This window comes from Trichechus manatus, unplaced genomic scaffold (genome assembly GCF_000243295.1).
Source record: "Trichechus manatus latirostris isolate Lorelei unplaced genomic scaffold, TriManLat1.0 scaffold00016, whole genome shotgun sequence".
NCBI lineage: Eukaryota > Metazoa > Chordata > Mammalia > Sirenia > Trichechidae > Trichechus > Trichechus manatus.
The window spans coordinates 737,160-759,023 of record NW_004443952.1 but is presented as its reverse complement, the minus strand read 5'-3'; the positions used below and the strand labels follow the sequence as shown (position 1 = coordinate 759,023).

Below are 21,864 nucleotides of genomic sequence, written 5' to 3'. Positions count from 1 at the left end.
TACAAGGGAAAGATTAGTCCAAAGGACTAATGGACCACAACTACCACAGCCTCCACCAGACTGAGTCCAGCACAACTAGATGGTGCCCGGCTACCCCCACTGACTGCTCTGACAGGGATCACAACAGAGGGTCCCAGACAGAGCTGGAGAAAAATGTAAAACAAAATTCTAACTCACAAAAAAAGACCAGACTTACTGGCCTGGCAGAGACTGGAGAAGCCCTGAGAGTATGGCCCCCAGACACCGTTATAGCTCAGTAATGAAGTCACTCCTGAGGTTCACCCTTCAGCCAAAGATTAGACAGGCCAATAAAACAAAACGAGACCAATGGGGCACAACAGCCCTGGGACAAGGACTAGAAGGCAGGAGGGGACAGGAAAGCTGGTGATAAGGAACCCAAGGTCGAGAAGGAAGAGCGCTGACATGTCATGGGGTTGTTAACCAATGTCATAAAACAATACGTATACTGTTTAATGAGAAACTATTTGTTCTGTAAACCTTCATCTAAAGTACAAAAAAAAAAAATTAAAGAAAAAAAAAAAATCTCTCCTCAATTCCTCACAAAATCCATGACCAGAGGAAGAAATGCCTTGATACGCCAGCTGCCTGGGTTTCCCCTTCTTCAAATAAGAGACCCTTTGGGGAACTTACAGTAACTCAACAACAACTGCATTTTACCTGTTCCCCTATCACAGCAGAGTTCTTTAAAACTAAATGACAAATCGTTATTGTGGGATTCACAGGGAGATCATTACAACTGATGCATTTGAATATCTTGGTGGAAACTGCCTTCACACAGGTGACAGGGTACCATCTGTCAGGCTATTCCAAAAGCTTAGGCTATATGTCATGAAAACACTGCTCCATCTCTCAGGCAAGCCTTATTGCTATACCCAGAAGCCGTACAGTGTGTGGCAATGTGGAGGGAGGAGGGGCTTCATCTTTTCAAATAACAAACATCTAGTTTTCCCATCAATATCTGGAACAAGCAACAGGACTATCATGCAGGGTAGACTTATAACTGGTTGATCCACCTTCAATTTCCTCTCCCCACTGATCCACCCTGCACACTGCTACCATCTAAGAAGTCTCTTTTGAAAACAGTATTCCCTAACTCAAAATCTATCAATCATATAGAGTTGAGTTCAAATACCCCAGCTTGGCTGATTCAAATGTTTCTTCCCTTCCTTCTCACTAGTACTTCTTAGTAAATATCTACAGTGCTCCTTCCAGGTGCCTATGCCAAACACTTGAGGAAACAGATGACTGAGCAGCTATCCTGCCCTCAATGAGTTCATATCTGGGGGGGAAGATGGACCCAAAAGACAATTACACTATTCACTAGGGTCACCACAGGATACTATGGGAGGACACATGGAGGAGACAAAAATAATCCAGCCTGAACCACCAGGGAAAATTTAGAAGAGGTGGCAACTGAGCCATATCTTTAAGGTAGGAAAGAACCGTTTTATAAACTTAAGAAGCTGAGAGGCTGTTGGAAGGGCAGATTCCAGTGATACTTAGGAGAAAAATCCTCCACTTCATTTGATAGTCTGGTTCACTTTGTTAACCATAACTTGTACACCCCATCCCTTCTCCTAAAATATCCTTTTCCAATAACTATGAATCTTCCTATATGGAAGGTTGAGCTCCAGTGCACCTTCCCTCTGGGAGCACTCCCTTCAGAGCTCAGAGGTCCCCCCTCCGTCGTCCAAACTCTTAGAGCTCACACTGCATAAGAAAAACACAGTCAGAGGACATTTAATCCAAAAGGGTCCTAGATCCTGCCTAAGGTCCTTATCACACACAACTATCATTACTGTCATCAAATCCTGACTAAGTACCAGATGTTCGGCACTTTCCTAGGTTAGGAGGCCCAGATAAGACAAAGCACCCATCTTCCAGGATCTTATACTCTGAAGAAATAAAGTGTGCCCACAATAACTGCTATCATCCCCTGAGCTCCTACTATTTGCCAGAAGGACACCACATGCTTTAAATAATCTCATTTAATCCTTACAAACAACTCAGAGAAAGAATCTGAGCCTGAACGGCGCAAGTGAGCCATAAAGCTGGGATTTGAACTCAAGTCTGCCTGGCTCCAAAGTTTCTGTCTTTCCACTTCAGCACATGGCCTCCTTCACAATGCTAGACATGAATTTCACAGGCAAAGCAGAAACAACCCAGAAGACTAAAGAAAAGGAATAGATGTGCTTCTACTTGGGGCAAACAAAGAAAGCTTTCTGGAGGATGGGCAAAAGTTCTGTAAGTGAGAAGGAGTAAAAGCCTTCCAGAAAACGGGCTAGTTTGAACAGTCACAGAAATGGAGAAATGCAAGGCCTGGCTCACAGAAACGTTTAACTAGAGCACCCGATTTGATAGGAATCTAAGAAGCAAAATATCATGGTAGTCAAGCACTCAGGCTCTGGAAGCAAAATGCCAGGGCTTGAATCCAGACTTTGCTACTTTCTCTATGACCTTGGGCAAGGTACTTAACCTCTCTGTTCCTTATCTATTATATGGGGATAATAAATAGTACCTCCTCATAGGCTGAGATCAATGCCTGGCATATACTGAACACTCAATAAAGACTAGCTTTTCTCACTGTTTTATTATTACTATTACTATTGAGAGGATAGCGGCCTGGAAAAGGCAGGCTGTGGAAGGTCTTGAAAAGAAATCAATGCTTTTAGGTTTATCCCTGTATGCAAAGGACAGCCAAGGAAAGGGATGGATCTCAGCCACTGTCTTCTGTTCATGGATCTAAACCCTGACACACATGGTGAGCTCACTGAAGAAAGAGACTATCTCATAATTGTCTCTGTACCCTCCCCAGAGCCTAACACAGCTTACTCAAAAATACCTGAAGACAAAATACCGCCCTCCTTATTTATGTTACTGGTCTTGGGAGGCACCATGAACAGGAATGTGGTGGAAAGCTTTCGACTACAACACTAGTTCTTGATTTACTTTGGCTCCCAGCCCTCTTTGGGAATATAAAAGCTATAGACTCTCACCCCAGTAAAATGTGCATATCCACAGACTCTTGCAGGGTTCCAGACCACAATCAGAATCCCTAGCCTATGAAGTTAGGGGAGACCTCCAGCTCTGCCCCTTACAAGCTTTAAGAAACCACACTATTATCTTACTTCTTGGATTCTATTAATTAAATTATTATTAAAGAAATAGCAAGGATATACCCAAAGATTCCAATACAGTGTCGTTTATACTAGTCTCAAACTGGGAATAACCTAAATATCCATCTACTGGAGAATGATTAAACAAATTATGGTACATCCACACAAAAGAATGCTGCAGAGCCACTAAAACTCATGATGTAGATTAACATTTATTATCTGCAACTGAACAAAGGGAGAGGTTGTAAATAGTCCATTTCCATAAAAAATACGCACACATATACAAAAGGTCTGGAAGTATAAACTCCAGGATGTTCATGCTTTGCTGTGTGACTGATGCAATTATAGGAGTATTTGCTTATCTATTATCCTACCATAAACATATGCTCCTTTGTATTAATGAAAAAAGACTTTAATTTTTTAACAACTCATGCTATACCACTGCCTTAAGTACAAAACTACTTTACGATAAAGCTCACAAAAAGTGCTATACTGAGGTTCCTGGGACTTTTCTACCTTTTGTAGAAGAAAATAAGCCTCTATGTTTGTGTTGTCTAAGTCTGAAACGCTTCTAACACCAGAATCCACAGGAAACAAGAAGTAGGATTTCCTCGGGCTTGTCAAGGTAAGTTAACTAAAAAATAAATTAAGGCGGGTGGTTGGATGAGGGAGTGAGGGCAGCGGGTGCCAGAGGCACTTTCTCTCAGCCTCCCACTTCCTAGGACCCAGGGTGAGGACTCCTAGGAAGAAAAGAGACAGACTGACAACACCTCAGGCCTGGAAGATACAGCTCTATCTTGAGGACTGAGTTATTTCACCACTAATAAAATGAAAACTGACTTATATGGAAAAACTTAGCCAGAATAAAGCGGATTTTTATAAAGCTTGGAAAAGTCAAGTGATCCTATGTTCTGGCCCCCAAAGGTTCTGGAGTACAAGGAAAATCAGTCTGTAATGGGCTTCTATCCTAGTGAACAAATGACACTCACAGCCTCAGCTAGTAGGCCATTTGGCAAAAAAATCAGGGGGAAAAATATTGCCTGGGCCCAGAAGGCCTAACTGTCCCACGTTCTATCCTGGAATTTAATTGAACATATGTGGACCCCCATGAATCATCTATTTTATACGTTTGGAGACAGAAGAACTGAGGTCAAGTCCTGGTTCTGCCAAGTCAGTTCTGACTCTGAGCAATTTACTTTCCCTTGCTAAGGCTAAATTCCCTCATCTGTAAAGCAAGTTGTTCTGAGATTAAACTGGTAGGTATAAAAGCCCCAACCTCACTTTAAAGCCCCAACCGCACCACAAGAACAAATACTAGTGAGCAATCAGTAAGAGCCAAGCACCAACCACTGAGCCAAGGTATTAGAACGCTAATTTCACAGATGAAGAAACTGAGGCCAGGAGTTTGGTTTCCCAAGATGCACAGCTTCAAGTGGGGGAGCCAGAGCTTTAATCTAGGCAGCCCAACTTCAGTGATTGCACTCTTACTGCTAGGCCCACTTATTTAGATAAGTCAGGTAATATTTCTGTGCCTCAGTTTGTTATCTGTTAAAGGGGAATACCTCACATTTCCAAGGTCACTGTGAGGTTTAAATCAAATAACATATATGATACCAAGTGAAATTCATGTAGACCTAGTGGAAAGACACTTTGTCCAGAGACCTGCTTTGAAATCCCAGCTCTACCACTCACTCTACATATGATCACAGATGAGTTTCCAAATCTCACTGAGCCACAATCGCAACTGTAAAACTGAGATTCATTCATTCATTCTCTCAAAATATATGTACTGAGTGTCACTGACGTACCAGGAATCATGTATGTCTCAGGGCTACAGTAAGAAACACAACAGACACCCTCATGGAGCTTATTTTCTAGGGGAGAAGGGAGAAAAAAAAAATAAGTAAATACGTAACATACAAGATGGTGAAAGCAGAAGAGAGAAAAACAAAGCAGGGTATGGGGACAAGAGAATGCCAGTGATAGGGGCAGGGGTGGCTTGCTATTTTACACAGTTGTCAAAGACAGGCTCACTGACAGGATGACATTTAAGGGAAGACCTGAAGGAATGCAGGATATACCAGAGAGAAGACAAAGTGCAAATGTCCTGAATATCATGCTGAGTATGATCAAGAGACCACAATTTGTAGCTGAAGCAGGGAGGACATGGGTGAAGGGGTAGGAGACAAGGTTAGAGGAGTGGCAGGGGTCTGAAGGTAGACAGCTTTGCAGGCCACTATATGGACTTAGGCTTTTACCCTGAGTGAAAAGGAAGGCCTTTATTTTTGAATAGAGAAGGAACATGACCCGACCTATATTTTTAAAACATCACTCTGACTACTGCGTAAATACGGACTGCAGTGGGACAAGGGTGAAAGCATGGAGGACAGTTAGGAGGCGTTGGCAATAATCTAGGCGGTCGCAATGATGTGGTAAGAATTTGATCAGATGTGGAATATCTTTTGAAGGTAGAACTTCAAAGGAGCAGGGGGTGTGAGGAGAACTGAAGTGAAGGCTGAGTGGTATCCTGGAAGCCAAGAAAGGAAAAGATTTCCACAAGGAGGGAGGAGCCAGTACATCAAATACTACTGTGAGTTTGAGTAAGACGAAGACTGAAAACTGATCACTGGATTTAGCGAAGCAGAAGTTATTAGTGACTCAGGAAAATGCCATTTCAGTGGAGTGGCTGGGATAACTAACAGCCCAATTCCAATGGATTTAAGAGAGAAAGGGGACTAAAAAGCAGTAATAATGGATATAAAGAAGTGGGATGAAATAATAACTTCATAGATGCTATTTAAAAGGAGAAAAGTTTTGACTTTGGAACCATGTTAATGTTTTTCATGTTCAAAAAATTAATCAATAAGGATGGGAAGAACTCTAAACTGAATACAAACAGAAACAAACAAATAGTTATATTTCGAACAAACAACATGATACCACTATGAAAAAAAAAACCTCAACCAAGTAACTTTTAAATTCAATACCAGACTATACATTTAGCCTAAAAATGAAAAGAGCTACAAACAAATCTTGAACTCTTCTGGCAGGCTTGTTTTTCACAGTGGTATATGGGTGAAATAATTCTGGAACTATTCATGCATATTATGGAGTTAAGCAAATGAATGGATACACTCATGTTGCTAGAGCCAGGGTTCTCACTGTTGGAGAAGGAATCTACAGATACAGACTGGGGAAGGGAAGAAAGAACCCAGTGGTGATAGGAAAATTTGGAAACGGATAGTGGTGATGGTTGTACAAAATATTGAACATAGTTAGTGCCACTGATGTGTACTGGGGAAAACTGTTGAAATTGCCAATGTTTTATTAGGTGCATAGATACAGATATTTACCACAATTTAGGAAAAAGAAAGGATCCAGTGGGTTTGGACTGGACTTGGACCACAGGTTACACACACACACACACACACACACACATATACATCTATACACATAAATATACATACATAAATATATATATAAATATATATATATGTAACCTGTGAGAGCCAGAATTCACCAGGACTGTCTTGTTTTTCTGGGTCTTTCACAGGGGGTTCTCTGTTGGTGGAAAATATTTGCGTTTTCCTTCTCTGACAGGTTTCCGCCTTACACAGATTCCAGTTTTTGCAGGTTTTACTGTATATTCCAGTTCAGTCTGCTAAAAGGCCTAAAAACAATGACACCCTAGTAGCAATGAATACACCTAGCACCAAACCTTGGTTTTTAAATACCATTCCCCACTAAAAGGAAACAGGGCCACTTGGAGAAATGGCTGATTCAGAACTGGGACAAGGGCAATACAAGATAAGCCTGGACCATCTTTTTATGCCAGAAAGTAAGAAGTACTCAAAAAAAGATGGAGACACATCAAAAGGATCTGCCTCTTGCCAAATACGGGACAACCTGAGGATCAATATGAATGAAAGTAATGGATAATAGCCCACTGAATAAAATAAGAATCTTTAAGTCCATACTGATAATAAACAAAAAATAAATACATAAATAGAAGAGAATAAAGGGAGTGCTAGTCCTTAAAGCAGATGCCACCTAATAAATGAAGACGGAATCATGGTGTTGGAAAAATAATCACCATGTTGTCATCATCATAGTAACAACTGACTCAGGCAGCAATCATCAATAGACAGTAAAACAGGTAAGAGTTGTATGAGGAACAGGATATTTACAGCTGCAAAGCTATTCCCCACTAATTACTTATTCATTACAGAAGTAAATAGAGTAGTTTACAGTGGAGAAACCTGACAGACATCACCTTAACCAAATGATCAAAGTTACTGTCACCAAAAATGGGACACACTGATATCATGTGCCTCATTAACGTGATACAATGAGAATGCAGCATGACTTCATGCAGTATTCCTGCCAAAACTACATAACCTGAATCTAATTATGAGGAAAAAACATATAATCCCAATTCAGGGACTGGCCTGACCTCTCCAAATATGACAATGTCATGAAACACAAAGACAGGGTGAGGAGCTGTTCCAGATTAGAGACCAAGGACCAAACCAAATGTAATGTGGGGACCAGATCCTGGATCCTATCGGAAATAAAACTGTCATAAAAGACATTACTGAAACAGTGAAATCTGAATACAGACTGTGTATCAGATAATAGTACATTAAATAATACTATTTCCGGATTGTGATCATTATACTGTGGTTATGTAAGAAAATGTCCTTGTTCTGAGGAACTATATGCTGAAGTATTTAAGTGAGTAAGTGGCATGATATCATCAACCTACTCTCATAGGATTCAGAAAGATAATAATTGTTGTGTTTGTGTGTGTGTGAGAGAGAAAGATAATGATAAAGCAAATGTTGCAAAACGCTAACAACTGATAAAACTGAGTAAAGGGTACAGGGAGTTCTTTGTTGTAGTCTCAAAAAGTTGCTAATTGTTTTTTTTTTAATTTGTAATACATGTAGTAAAGTGCCTGGCACATATCCAGCAAATGTTTTCTTTCATCCTTCCTCTTAGAGTAGAGATCACGGGCCACCTCTGACCCTTGCCTATACTTTTTTAACAAATAAAAGTTTGTTCTTGTTTTAACTTGATTGCCAACATTTAAAACTCGTGAGTTTTCTCACAAAAAATCAGATTTCCATCTTCTATTGAAAAGTCTGAAGCGCCAGCAACCATGTGGTTCTGAGTCCCTGAGTCATCTAAACTGAAACCTTAGTTTACAATAGTGCAGACTACAAACCACATGAAACTGGTCACTGGAAGGAAGAAGCAGCCGGCATGGTTCTGCCATCACCTCAGGGAGAGGACAGGAAGGTAAGCAGACCAAGGAGTCAGTTCCTCCTCTATCCCACCAGGTAGTCCTAGATCAGTTACTGATATGACTTACAACTCGCAGCACCTTGTCCCACTTACCATTGAGAAACAACTTTTCCAATTTCTCCAGCAGTTCAGCACACTGATTCAGCTGCTCCTGGAAACCCTCAGCCAAATAGCAGTCAACATCGCTAGCCTGCAGCAACTCCTCGAACGCCTTCATCATGGTGTTCATATGTTGACGATAAATGACACAGATGTCATGGCTGTCTTTAATCTGCTGTCGTTGAAGGGAGAGCTCTCTGGCTTGGGACTGAACTAATGAATCGTATCTGATAAAAAGGGGGAAAGAAAATGCTTGTACCATTTCAGAATTGAATTTTTGTGACCTTAACACTAATTGGAAAAATTACAGAGCACAATTTTTAAAAGCCTGCAGCTGTACAAGTATATATACTTTCAGAAAAATTGAAACTCTACAAGGTCACTCCCTTTTTGATTTCAAAATCACCAACAAACGCTGGAACAAAGGTTCTTCTACAGAATTTTTAACCTTATAAAGCCCCCAATTAAAATACGAATTGGCAAAGACTCAGGAGAAAGATTAGTTTCCATGCATTCTTCAAAAATACTATTCTGAACTGTAGAAACAAGAGCCCCGAGGGTCAGGGACCCACCACAAATTCTCAAAAAAGAAAACTGTAAAGCAGAAAAACAAGGACAGGACTCTCTCCTCTCAACTGAAAGGTCAGGGAATAGTCATAATCCTACCATTTATTGAGGGTCTAAACCTGCCAGGCATGGAATCAGGTGCTTTATACGTTATCTGATCCTCCAATCTTACAACAAACTTAGGAACCTCCCCTTTTACAGATGCGGACACTGACTCTTAGACATCACAAAGTTAGTTAAGTGGTGAAGATTCCAGATTCAAACACAACTCTGAGTTCAAAGCCCATGCTCTATTATGTAGTACTACCTCTTAACCACTATATGCTGTCTTTTCCGATGTGACTCCACAACTATTAGATGCTGAGAAAAATATAGGTTAAGGAAAGCATGGCTCACATAAACTGTGGCCACAGAAACCTGGATCCAGAGAGTGGCTTGGCAAAGACACTGACTTTACAGTGCAACATATTACTCCTTCCCTGAAATGACGATCACCCTTGACACCAAGTATGTACATACACATCATGTGACACCAGCATTAAAGGTGGGGCTGGTTTAATGGTAGAGAAAGAACCTGGGTACTAGAGTTGGATAATGTGGGCTTGACACTAGCAATGGCTGACAATTATCTCAGACAAGTCACAGCAATTTCTCTGAGGCTCTGTTTCCTTACCTACAAAACAAGTTTAAGAACACCTCCTTCTCAGGGTGATTTTTAAAATTAAATAAGAAGAGTGCCTAGCTGGGGGCCTGACACAACAGACTATCAACAAATACAAGCTTCCTTCAATTTCACTGCTTAGGAGGTCTTGAAAAAGTCACTGACTCCTGACAATTCAGAACGATGTGTTTGTCTCAAATTAGTGACAAATGAAGGTCAACTTTACAAATGATCCCATTTTTGCCCTATCTCATAGAGCAAAACTGTATATATCTGTGCCCATAAAACATATCTTCATGACCTAAGAATTCTTCTCTTTCAACACAGGCTTATTTCTCTAAGATGACCTTACAGGGTAAAGATACGGAAAATATTTATATTTCTCCCCACTCTGCCTAGGACACATCGGCTTCAGTTTCACAGCACAGCAAAAACCAGTAACGGAGTCTAGGAGTAAACACTGCACTTCAGCAAGTAACTATAACTCACCAAGTGACTATAAAACCTTTACCCTGAGTCCCCAACCTCAAAAGGGCAAAATCTGCTCTGCCAATTTCATAGGGCACAAGACTAGCATTTGATGCTCATGTGCACAGGCACTGTTCTTTGTGGCCTGACACTGCACCTCTCTGCAGGGCCTGGCTGCCTTAATCCCACCATCAAGCCTTCCCCTGCACGCACCCACCACCATCACAGAGCAGCATTCCCTTTTCGAGCATGGACTCTTGCCTAGTGGTAGCTGAGGGGAACTGCAGGCTTAAATAGCGGGAGAAGGCAGAGGTGGAGTGTACCTTGAGGGTGAGAGGTCTCGGAACTTATTCTGCAGATTATGGATTTCACTGAACAGTTCCATGTTCAAATTCTGCTCTTTCTGCAGCTCATATTCCTGTTCCACCAGCTGCTGTTTGAGGCTCTCCAGCATCCCGCCATCAGTCGTCTCTGGGGCCATGGGATGGAGGATTTTCATGTGTTTCACATAACGTACTTGGTGCAAACTTGAGAAGGTCATTTCTTCATCGTCAGTACCACCCTTGGGCTTGTTCAAGCCTTCCTGGGCCCCTTCTGTCCCACACAAAACGGTGATAATGGCCTCACTGCACTGGGAGTGTTTCCCTGATTGAAGCTGAAATATGAAACTTTGGTAGCCCTTGAGCTCAGTTTCTAAGTCACGGATTTTCTGTTTTAAGTATTCTGTACCATTTGAGGCATCGATGTTCTCAGACTGATCAGTCTCAATCATGTTCACTTTAACAGAAAGCTGACTCTTAGAACTCACATAAGTAGCTACTGAAGTTGTGCCCTGAAAATCTTCGGAAGGACTTTCTTTGCATGTTGGCAAGATGGCAAGGTCATCAGGCTGGTAAATTTCAGAGTCTGAAAATCAAATACACTTATGTCAGTACCTCCTGTGCAGAAATCCACCCCCTCTCGCCTTCCTCACAGCCAAGCGGGGACCACGGCAGCAGCCTTCTAACCAGTCTCCCTGCCTCCAGTCTTTCCCCTTACCCCTCAATCCATCCTCTTCCTCAGAGTAACTGTTCTAAAAAGTGGACTTAACCATTTACTCTCCCATCTGAAACTTGTCAATCACTCCCTATCTTGAGGATCAAATCTAAACTCCCTATCACAGTACCTGAAACCCTCCATGATCTAGCTCCACGAAACCTTTCCAGGAACATCTGGTACCACCTGTGGAGAGTCTCCACTAAATTAATTAATCTTCTGCATATACCATGCTATTTCATGCCTCTATGCTTTTGCATGTGCTGTTCCCTCTGCCTGGAATACCCTCAGCCCTCTTCTTTACTTGAGGAACTACTACTGGTCCTCCAACACCCAGATCCAATTTTTTTTCCTCTGCCAGACCATCTCCATACTATGCAAAACGGTCACTCCCCTCTGTGCTTCCATAGCACCTTACACCTATTACCTGCAACAAACATACTATGTCTTGGGTGCTGACATAGCAATTACAATTGGCTTATTTATTTATTTACATAACTATCAGTCATTTGGATGCCTCTCTGCCTGACTGGACTGCACGTTCCTTCACAGGAGGGACTTGCCCTTTCATCTCCACATTCTCAGTGCTAGTACAGTACGTAGGCCAGATCAGAGGTCAAGGAAAGTCTGATAAATACTGAGGGACTGAGTAAAGTAACCTTACAGAGCAGTAATGCTAAACATCCATGACAAGTGAGAGTCTCCTCATTTCCATGTCTATCAGTTTCCACAGGACACCATGATGTCCGTTTTCATAAAACGTTTCACTAACTCAGCCATGCAGGGAAATATTTCCTCAGAGCTAGCTTAAATCTTCAGAGGCACGGCCACTCTTGTTTGACAGGAACACGGTATAGCAGAAAAAAAATACATAGCTTTGAAGCCAAAGAGAAATGGAATCACACCCGGCTTTGTCAATTACTGCCTCAGGCAAGTAACTTACTAGCTCAGAGCCTCAGTTTCCCCTGTATGTAAAATGAGGAAAGATGCCTAATACAGTTGCTGTGAGGCTTCAAGCTCAGGCCTGACTCCAGAGCGTCTGTCCTTAACCACTACACCACACCACCTGCCGCCCATGGAGAAAGCTCAGCTCAATGCAACCAAAAAAACCCCCCGGCCATCAAGTCCATTCCAACTCATGTTGACCCTGTGGGGTTTCCAAGATTATTACAGAAGCAGACTGCCACATCTTTCTCCTGAGGAGCTGCTGGTGTTTTCAAATCGTCAACCTGTCAATTGCTTTAACCACTGCACCACCAGGGCTCCTTCAGCTCAATGTAAGGAGCGGTTAAATACTTAAGAGGCAGTAGAATGTAGCAGAAAAAAATCCATCTTTGAAATCCAAAAGACCTGGTTTCAAACTCTGGCTCTGCACTTACTAGCTGCATGACCTTAGGCAGATTACTTAACCTCTCTGAGTCTCAGCAGCTTCATCTGTAAAATGGAGTGAACATCATTCACTGTGAAGGGTTTTGTGTTTATTTTGTTTTGTTTTTAGGATTAAACAGCATAATATCTTCAACAAGGCAACACAGTGTCTAGCATATAGTAGTGAAGAAGCCCAACTAATATTAACATGCTTTGCTTTCCTACAACTGCTCAAAGAAGAGGGGGATGCCTGTCACTGGAGGTGTGCACAAGAGGGCTGTGGACCTGGGGAAATGCTGCAAAGGCAACGATGTGGCTTGGACTAGATGACCTAAGAGATCTCTCAGAAAGGAAATCACAGAAAAATCCTGTATTAGAAGACTGTATGTCCCAATTTCTGGTTCTGCAACCTTCTCCTTGTGACGTTAGGCCCACCCTGTCTCTTTGCTCACAATGTACATACCATGAACCTTTTTGTTTTAGAAACAGCTGCTACAAATAACCCTTTCTGATACAGACTGTGGCCAGCTCTCACAGTTAGCCACACACATGCACACACCCTTGATGGAATGTTTGGGGGTGTGCACTGTCATACAGACACGTATACACCTCCACTTTAAACTTTACTCCTTGCAAATGCAACAAACACAAAATTCAGACACTTGACACTCATGATTGTGACTTCAGAAATGCCCCTCAGAAGTCCACAATCTACAGCCAGTTGTGACTTGGTAGAGGTAAGGATTTTATTTCTAGGCTCCAATGTCAGTTTACAGCAAGTCTGATAGCCCAGCATCATCAGCTGTCCACATGGCTTTGCTATTCTCTGCTCAGTAGCCCTCAATAAACACAATAAAGGCCCAAAGGAGCTACTTACACTTTTCATGTAAGTATCACTGCATAAAGGGTTTGAGGAGGGGGCTGTACGCGTGAAGCTGGAGATTTATCAAGGCCTCAGGGTGTATACCTATGTGCCAGGACCTGGCCTAGGCAATAACCACCTCACTTACGTTACCCATTTAATCCTCACAACAACCTGTGAAGCACAACTACTGTCCTCATTTTCCAGAAGAGGAAATCAAGGCTTAGTGAAGCTAAGAACTTGCCCAAGGTTCAGAGTGAGTAACAGCACAGCCCTGGTCAAAGCCTGACAGCCTGCCTCTAACACTCTGAATGTGGCCCCCTGATGTATCCTTCCTACACCTGGGGATCTCCTGGTGTCAGGGGCCAAGAGCTAGGAGAGAAAATCCTTAACCCTCAATGTGAAGGCCAGTAACATGTATGGAATCCCCTTCATTTGCCAAGTATCTACAAAGGGGCTACTGAAGAAACGGTAGTGAAGGTGTCACACATAGTACCCAGCCCTGCAGAGGGCAGTCACTGAGCAAGTCAATTTAAGATCAATCAGTGTTGGAGAGGGAAAGCACGGGGGGCTAATGGGAGTGCTGAAATAACTGGGGGAGACTTCCCTTGCAAAGTGACATTTAAGCAGAGATCTAAAGGATGAGACATCAGCTAGGCAACAATCTGGGGCTGTGGCGGTGGCGGGGGGGTCAGGCAGAGGCAACAGCATGTACAAAGTTCTAGAAGCACATTCAGAGAAATGAAAGAAGTTCAGTAATGATGGTGAATTGAGAGGGAATGGGAAACTGTCAATCAGTCAAGAAGCCTTTATTAATCATTAACTCAGTAGAAGAAACCAAAAGATATCCCCAGGACCATTTACATTATAAAAAATATTGCAGTTCTGGAACTTTCCACAATTCAGCTAAAGGATATGTTATTACCCAGTGACTCCACCAAACCCCAGAACACTCCACAAGCATGTGACCATGTGTTCACTGCACTGACTGGAGGTCTTGGCAGAGTACAGACCATGGGTAGCAGGAACCACAACTCAGTACTTCCCTCAGAGACTTGGCATCCTCATGGCCATCCTGTGACAAATTTAGGATTCTTGAGAACAATTATTTCTTACAGAGTAAATTAGGTCCAAGTTAATGATGATTTTTTTATTTTTTAAATGAAGGAAAAAAAGATCTAAGGTTAAAAGAAAAAATCTAAGCATATGTTCATTCTGGTTGAATGGGAACATGGGTTTGTGTTACATTAATTATCCTTTGTGTTTATTTGTATGCATATAATGCCTCATGATTTAAAAAAGAAAGGAATACTACTTGCCTGTGGCCCTGCTCACATCTCTAAACCTTTCCACTGACCTACCTGGCAACTCCCACAAACCAGTCTCAGCTCAAGCTCTCCTCTGACCCACTCCTCCCCGGCAGACGGAGGCAGACTTCATGCACACCTCAACGATAGCCAGCACCATGCTGAATGTGAACCGACTGTTGGGATGACTGTCTTCACCGTCTGTGAGATCCTCTGAGAGCAAGGACTGTGTCTTTTCAGGCTGAACCACCAGAACCTAGCCCATTGCCTGGCAGAACAGTGTTTGACAAATGGATTGGTGAGCTCAACAGACCTCCTACTGTGCCTTGACTCTTCCACCTACCTACCAGGTGGGTGGCCCTGGGCCAATTATTTTAACAAACCTCAGCCTCCTCCTGTGTTAAATGGGGAAAATGATGAAGACCTGAGTGGTTTGTTGTGAGGTTTAGTAACAATTTTTACATAAAGCATTCCAGATGGTGCCTGGCACACAGTAACTTTTAGTAAACGTTGGGGTTGAATTCTGACCAGTCTCGTAGCTTGTTTGCTGATCATTGTCCATTTCCTTGTCTCTCCAAACACAGGGTGTGGTTTTAATTCCTTTTTGCTCTCCTGGGCTGCCCTGGTAGGCTGTTCCCACAAGGGGCTGGGCTACACGCATTCGGAAAGAGAAAGAAAAATAAATAAAACCATAAAGTTGAAACTTAGCCAAGCAACTGAGAAGAACACAAAGATACAACAGGAAAAATAAAAACACTGGGGAGGCAAAATGCAATTTATAAGATAAAATTAATCTATCGAGCTGCCGTAACAGGACATAAAAAGCATAAATATACTGCGGCTTGTCTGAGATGGTTTAAGTCCCCAAGCTCTCAAAAAACTGTGACTGAGAATGAGTTCTATGGACTCGTGCCCGCTTTTCCCAAGGAGAGAGGCCCCAGGGTCTTCTGGATTGGGCAACTGCGGAACTAGCACCTGGCTGAGGCACCCTGGTGTCTCAGCAAGAAATAGCAACAGTATTCAGCACAAATGGCAAGACCCTGGCAAAGTGCCAGGGCCTCTGTTGGGCCGAGTCACTTTTGCCATAAAACCTTTCTTCTCTGAAGCCCCCAGCACTGTTTCCTTTAAATTACTTGCTCTCTCATGCCCTCCCACCCCCCACCCCCCACCAACCCCAGGCAGACAAGGAGCTCTCAGAAGGCAGACTGTGTCTGATTCATCTCCTTGTCTCCTACACCCAGCGCAGGAGGCTGGGGACACAGCCAGTGCCCGGGAAATGTTCACTGACTGCATGAATAGACGCCTAGATGGATGGATGAATGGAAGGTGGGAAATGAAGAAAGGAGGGAAGAGTAATGCTGCCAAAGGCCAACTTATCCTGAACCTGAATTATGGTAAATGCAAGAGAGAACGTAAAATTAAATGGAAAATACCACTGGCTACAGATCATTATAAAATCCACACACAAAGTATCATGACTAGACTTTATGAAACACTAAAGAGCGCAAGCTTTGAAATCAGATTATACCACCAACTACCCCCTCACTGCCATCATCTATAGTCCCTGGATTCATTGAAGCCCTTCGGATTCATTGAAGCCCTTCGGATTCATTGAAGCCCTTCGGATTCATTGAAGCCCTTCGGATTCATTGATGATTTAGCTCCTAACTGATTCAATCTAGCCTGTTAGTAACAGTGTGACCATAGCGAAGTACTTCATCTCAACTATAAAATGGGCATAATTATTGTACCTGCCTCAAAGGAATGCTGAGAGGATCCAATTAGAACGTGTATCTAAAATATTTTGAATATATTAGGGTTTAGTAAATAATAGTTGTTCATTTTATTATTACCACAGGAAGCCCAAGGCTCCTAAGTCATCTCCCATCCCTGAACCACTCTGGAAATCCTCCAGTCTAAGGCAATCTGCTATGCTGGTACTCATACCCATCACTGACAAAATTCCAAATAACCTCAAGCTCCTCTCTGAACATTTGTCCCATCTCTCGTTCTAAGTGAACTGGCCTGTCCCCCGAGGACACTGCTTCTCCTGTAGCCTGTTTCTTTCCTGCATCCCTCATGGCATGGGCCTGGAAAGTGTGTAAGTTCCTTGCTCCTCTCTGTCAGATCATTCTCTCTTTTCCCTGAAAACTCCAGCTTTGACGCCTTCAGGTTATACCACTGACTACCCCCTCACTGCGGTCATCTACAGTCCTTGGATTCACTGAAGCCCTTCAGATTCACTGACGATTTAGCTCCTAATGGCCTGACTTTTCTTTATGGTAACACTTCCTCAGAGTCATCTATTCTTGCTATCTCCAAACCGTCTCCTCCATTCTCTCTCAAACCCATGCCAGTCAGGCCCTGTTCATGCCACTGAAGCAACTCATTTCAAGGTCACCAATGAATTCCACACTGATAAATCCAATGGTCGAGCCTAAGTCCTTGTATTACTTGTCCAATGAGCAATATTTTACACAACTGATCGGCCCCGATCACTTACTTTACTCAGCTAATGCAGCGTCATTCTCCCTTTGTTCCCTTCCTACCTCACAGCTGCTCCTTGTCAGTCCAACCTTCTCTTCTCTATCTGTACCCACTACCTGTCTCCAAGTCTTATATCTTTAAATACCAGCTATATGTTAATACTTCCTAAGTTTATATCTCCAGCCCAGACTGCTCCCCTCCACTCCAGACTCCTCTATTCCCAACTGACTACTTAACATCGCTACTGGGAAGGTCAACAGGCATCTCAAATAAGTCCAAAAAAAGACACCTAATGTCACCCAAGCCTGCCTCTCCTGTAGTCTTTCCCATCTCAGCGTATGACAACTCCACCCTTCCAACTGTTCACATTAAAGGTGTTCCTTTCAAGAGGGACCAGCACACTTTTTCTTGAAGGGTCAGATAATAAATATTTTAGGTTTTGCAGACCAGAAGGTGTTTATCACAATCACTCAACTCTGCCATCACAGCACAAAAGTGGTTATAGACCACATGTAAATGAATAGGCCTGGTTATGTTCCCATAAAACTTTATTTATAAAAAGAGGCCACAAGCTGGATTTGATCTACAGGCCATAATTTGTCAATTCCTGCTTTAAAGCGTAAGTTGGATCATGTAACTCCTCTGCTCAAGACCATCCAACAGTTCCCAATCTTACCTAGAGTAAGAGACAAAGCCCTAGAACATCCTGTGAAGCCCTACATAATCTGCTACCTCCCTGACCTCACCTATTTCTCATTCCACTCCAACCGCATAACTGGCCTCCTTACTATTCATCTAACTTCCCAAATTCAAAGCAGCATTAGAGCCTCTGCCCCTGTTGTTCCCTCTGCCAGGAACTTCCCAAGATAACTAGTTTGTTCACGTTCCCCTAACCCCCCGGTCTCCATTCAAATGTCACCTCCTCAGGAGGCTCTCCGACACTCCGTATGCATTAGCAAATCCTGCTCCCATTCCACGTTACGTATGCCCTTAACCCTGCCTTATTTTTCTCCATAGCACTTACCATCACCTCACATATTATATATTTACTTATCAGCTTATTCTTTCTCCCCCCACAAGAATGCAAACTAGACACAGACTTTGTGTTGTTCACTATCTCACCAATGCCTAGAACACTGTTTGGCACGCAGTAGACATCTAATAAATATATTTGGATGTATAGATAAGATATTACTATTGTTGTTTTGCTTTTGTGTGTTGGTGTCATTTGCTTACATCAGGAGTTCAAAATCTAGAGTCAATATATACACTTCTGTGGATTCATGAACCCTCTGAAAATGATGCAAAATGCTAGATACTTGCATTATTTTGTGAGAGGGCCCTCAGATTCTCAAAGGACCAGTGGTCCAAAAATCTCTAAGCACCACTGTCCTAGACTAGAGAACACCACCTGAGGCTCTCCCTCCAAGTCTGTTTATTCTGACTAGATACAATTTAATCCAGAGGCTCTCTATTTCCTTGGCCCCAGGAGAGTAGAGGCAGCAGACCGAAAGTGGGTAGGGAGACAGGTCACTTCTAGAAGATGACAAAAGATCAGTAGGGTTTATAATTAGTCTGGAGGAACCCAGACAAGTATTGCCGGGACATTCCAGAGAACTGCAAAAAGGACTCTCACTTACATACCCGTGGTGCCACAGACTGAGGCTTCCACAGACTCAGCCAAAGTAAAAGCCCAGATTCAAGTCATCCCACAACCGGGGCACCTGCAAACAATCCCAAGTCAAGGGAGCAATGAGCCCCCTCAAGACCTAGGAGCACTACAAGTCCCCTTTATCCAGACTCCAGAATAAAATGGAAACAACAGATTTGTTTTCCTTACTGTGTTTCCTTACTCTGTTGTGCATTTGTCAAGAGTCAAGATTAACCACTGCAATTCATGGAATTTATACTCAAACTTATTGCAATTCTAAACAAGAAGGTTGACATTTCAAGCATTTCTATCAGGTCATTCATCTAGCTCATGGAAAATACATTTTTCTTTGTGCTTACCATTCAGTAGCATTTTGTCTGCCATTGGCTTGCCCTCCATCATTGCTTCAGCCAGAATTAATTTTTGGTGAAGCTGTTTGTTGTGAGTTTTAAACTCCTTCAATTCCCCCTGCAGCTCCATGATCTGGCCTTGCAGCTGGGCCACCACCTCCTGGGTAGCAGAGAGCCGATACACATTTTCTAATGACCGGGATGGTTTTATCAGGATCGGCAAGCGGGATTTCTTAGCATCCTGAAAATATACACATATACAACAATGAATACACTTCTTTTGGTTGGACAGTCAACACTGATGCCAACCACATAAAGCAGGATTCAAACTAGCTGCCCAGACTACTGGTTCCTATAATGGCATCTATGTTTATCCACCAGCCCAGAGAGTTTCTATCTTGGCAGGTTCCTCCTCTGATTGACAACTACCAAGATTCTCCTCCTTGGTATTCTCCTGGCCTTGGTCAACTGTTTCTCTGGACATTCCAGGTGCTCAATATATGCCATCAAGTCAACTCTAACTCATGGTGACCCATGTGTGTCAGAATACAACTGTGCTCCATAGGGTTTTCAATGGCTGATTTTTTGGAAGTAGTTTGCCAGTCCTTTCCTCAGAGGCCCTTCTGGGTGGACTCAAACCTCCAACCTTTCAGTTAAGAGCCAAGCACATTAACTGTTTACACCACCCAGAGACTCCCACTCAATACATGGCAATCCTTTTTCCAACACAATCTTCTGGGAAACATTTTCTTGTTCCTTATCTTACTTTTCCTCACTTCCCACACATTCCTCAATCTAAGCCAATCTGCCTGCCACCCCTGCTAGTCAACAAGAACCACCCCTTACTAAAGTCTTCAGTGGCTGCTGGGGCACTAAAGTCAGTGGATATTTCCTAGGCTCAGAGCACTCAACCTGCCTATCCTAGACAGCTTCATTTGTGACGGCTCACAGGCACTTCAAAGTCAACAGAAAACTCAATTCTTCAACTCCACTGCCTCCACATTCCTGCCCCAAAGCTATGCCACTTCAACACTCCCCATTCTTGGTGAATCACTCCATTATTGCACAATCTAGAAATCTGGAAGTCATCTTTGAAACATCCCTTTATTCTCACCATCCATTTTCATCATTCACCAGGTTCTGTTAATTCTGCTTCCCAAACTGTCTCTCAATCCTTTCCACTCTTATTTCCACCACCCAACCCCAAGCCACTAGTAACTCTCACCTCAGCCACTGCAACAGCCTCTTGCGTGATCTCCCCATATTCATTCTTGCCCTAATTCACTCTCCATACTGCAGCAAAAAAGGCAAATCTACCATTTCTCTCTTCTACTTAAAACCATTTTAATTGCTTCCTAGCTCCCTTATAACAAAGGCCAAAGTCCTTAACACAGCTACAAAGCCCTACATGACTTGCAGCCTGAGCTGCCCCTCCGACTTCACCTAACCTCCAGCCACCATGACCTTCTATCAGTTCCTCAAATGCCATGTTCTTTCCACCTGAGAGCATTCACATAAGACTATCTTCTCTACCCAGAACACTCTTTCTTGCCCACCCTCACTTCCCCTACTAACTCCAAATCATTTATTAGGACTCAGCTCAAACATGCCTTCCCTCAGGAGAATGGCCCTTGATTTTCAAACCTCAGGTCTCCCTGTTATATATACTCACTGTTCCCTAAAATTCTCCTCAAAGGATGTTAGTACCATTATAATTAAATGCCTGTGTAATTACTTGTTCATTGTCTATTTTCTGTACCAGCCTGTAAGGTCCAGGGTTGAGGAACTCTACGTATCTTAGTCATTCTATATCCACAGCTTCCAGCACAAGGACTAGTGCATAGCAGGTGCTCAACTACTCTTTGTGGAATGAACATACAAACAATAAGAGGATAAATGAGGGTGTCTTATAAGTGGGAAAATTTAAATATATTCAAAAGCTAAGAAGAGGGACTTGAATTTAGAACATGTAAGGAAAATTTTCAACTCAATAATCAAACTACAAATAGCCAACTGAAAAATGGGCAAAGATCTGAACTGACAGTTCTCCAAAGAAGATATATAAATGCCCAGTAAGCACTTGAAAAGATGCTCAACATCATTAGCTGCCAGGAAATATAAATCAAAACCACAGTGAGATACCTCTTCACACTCATTTTGTTGTTGTTGTGTGACATTGAGTCGATTCCAACTCATAGTGACCCTGCAGGACAGAGTAGAACTGCCCCATAGTTTCCAAGGAGTGGCTGGTGTATTCGAACTGCTGACCTTTTGGTTAGCAGCCTGAGCTCTTAACCACTTGGCGACCAGGGCTCCTTACCCCCTGATGGGTATGATTAAAAAGGTAATAACAAGTGCTGACAAGGATGGGGAGCAACTGGAACCTTCATACACTGCTGGTAGGATTGTAAGTAGTGCAGCTGCTTTGGAAAACAGTCTGTCAGTTCCTCAAACAATTAAACATAAAGTTATCACATAACCCAGCAATTCCTAGGTACATACACAAGAGAAATGAAAACATGTCCATAAAAAACTTGTACATGAATGTTCATAGCAACATTATTC

At 42.6% G+C, this 21,864-nt stretch overlaps 1 protein-coding gene across 7 annotated transcripts in view; it reads right to left on the bottom strand.

Annotated features, from left to right (window-relative positions):
• CDK5RAP2 (CDK5 regulatory subunit associated protein 2) overlaps window positions 1–21,864 on the bottom strand; it is a 233,404-nt gene that overhangs the window by 44,382 nt on the left and 167,158 nt on the right. For all 7 annotated transcript variants that reach the window (XM_023727350.1, XM_023727354.1, XM_023727352.1 and 4 more), the window contains 4 exons: window positions 19,309–19,540; window positions 15,340–15,462; window positions 10,563–11,145; window positions 8,538–8,770 (listed from right to left, as the gene is read on the bottom strand). In XM_023727350.1, coding sequence (XP_023583118.1) covers window positions 8,538–8,770; window positions 10,563–11,145; window positions 15,340–15,462; window positions 19,309–19,540 — 1,171 coding nt within the window. The remainder of the gene's footprint in view (window positions 1–8,537; window positions 8,771–10,562; window positions 11,146–15,339; window positions 15,463–19,308; window positions 19,541–21,864) is intronic.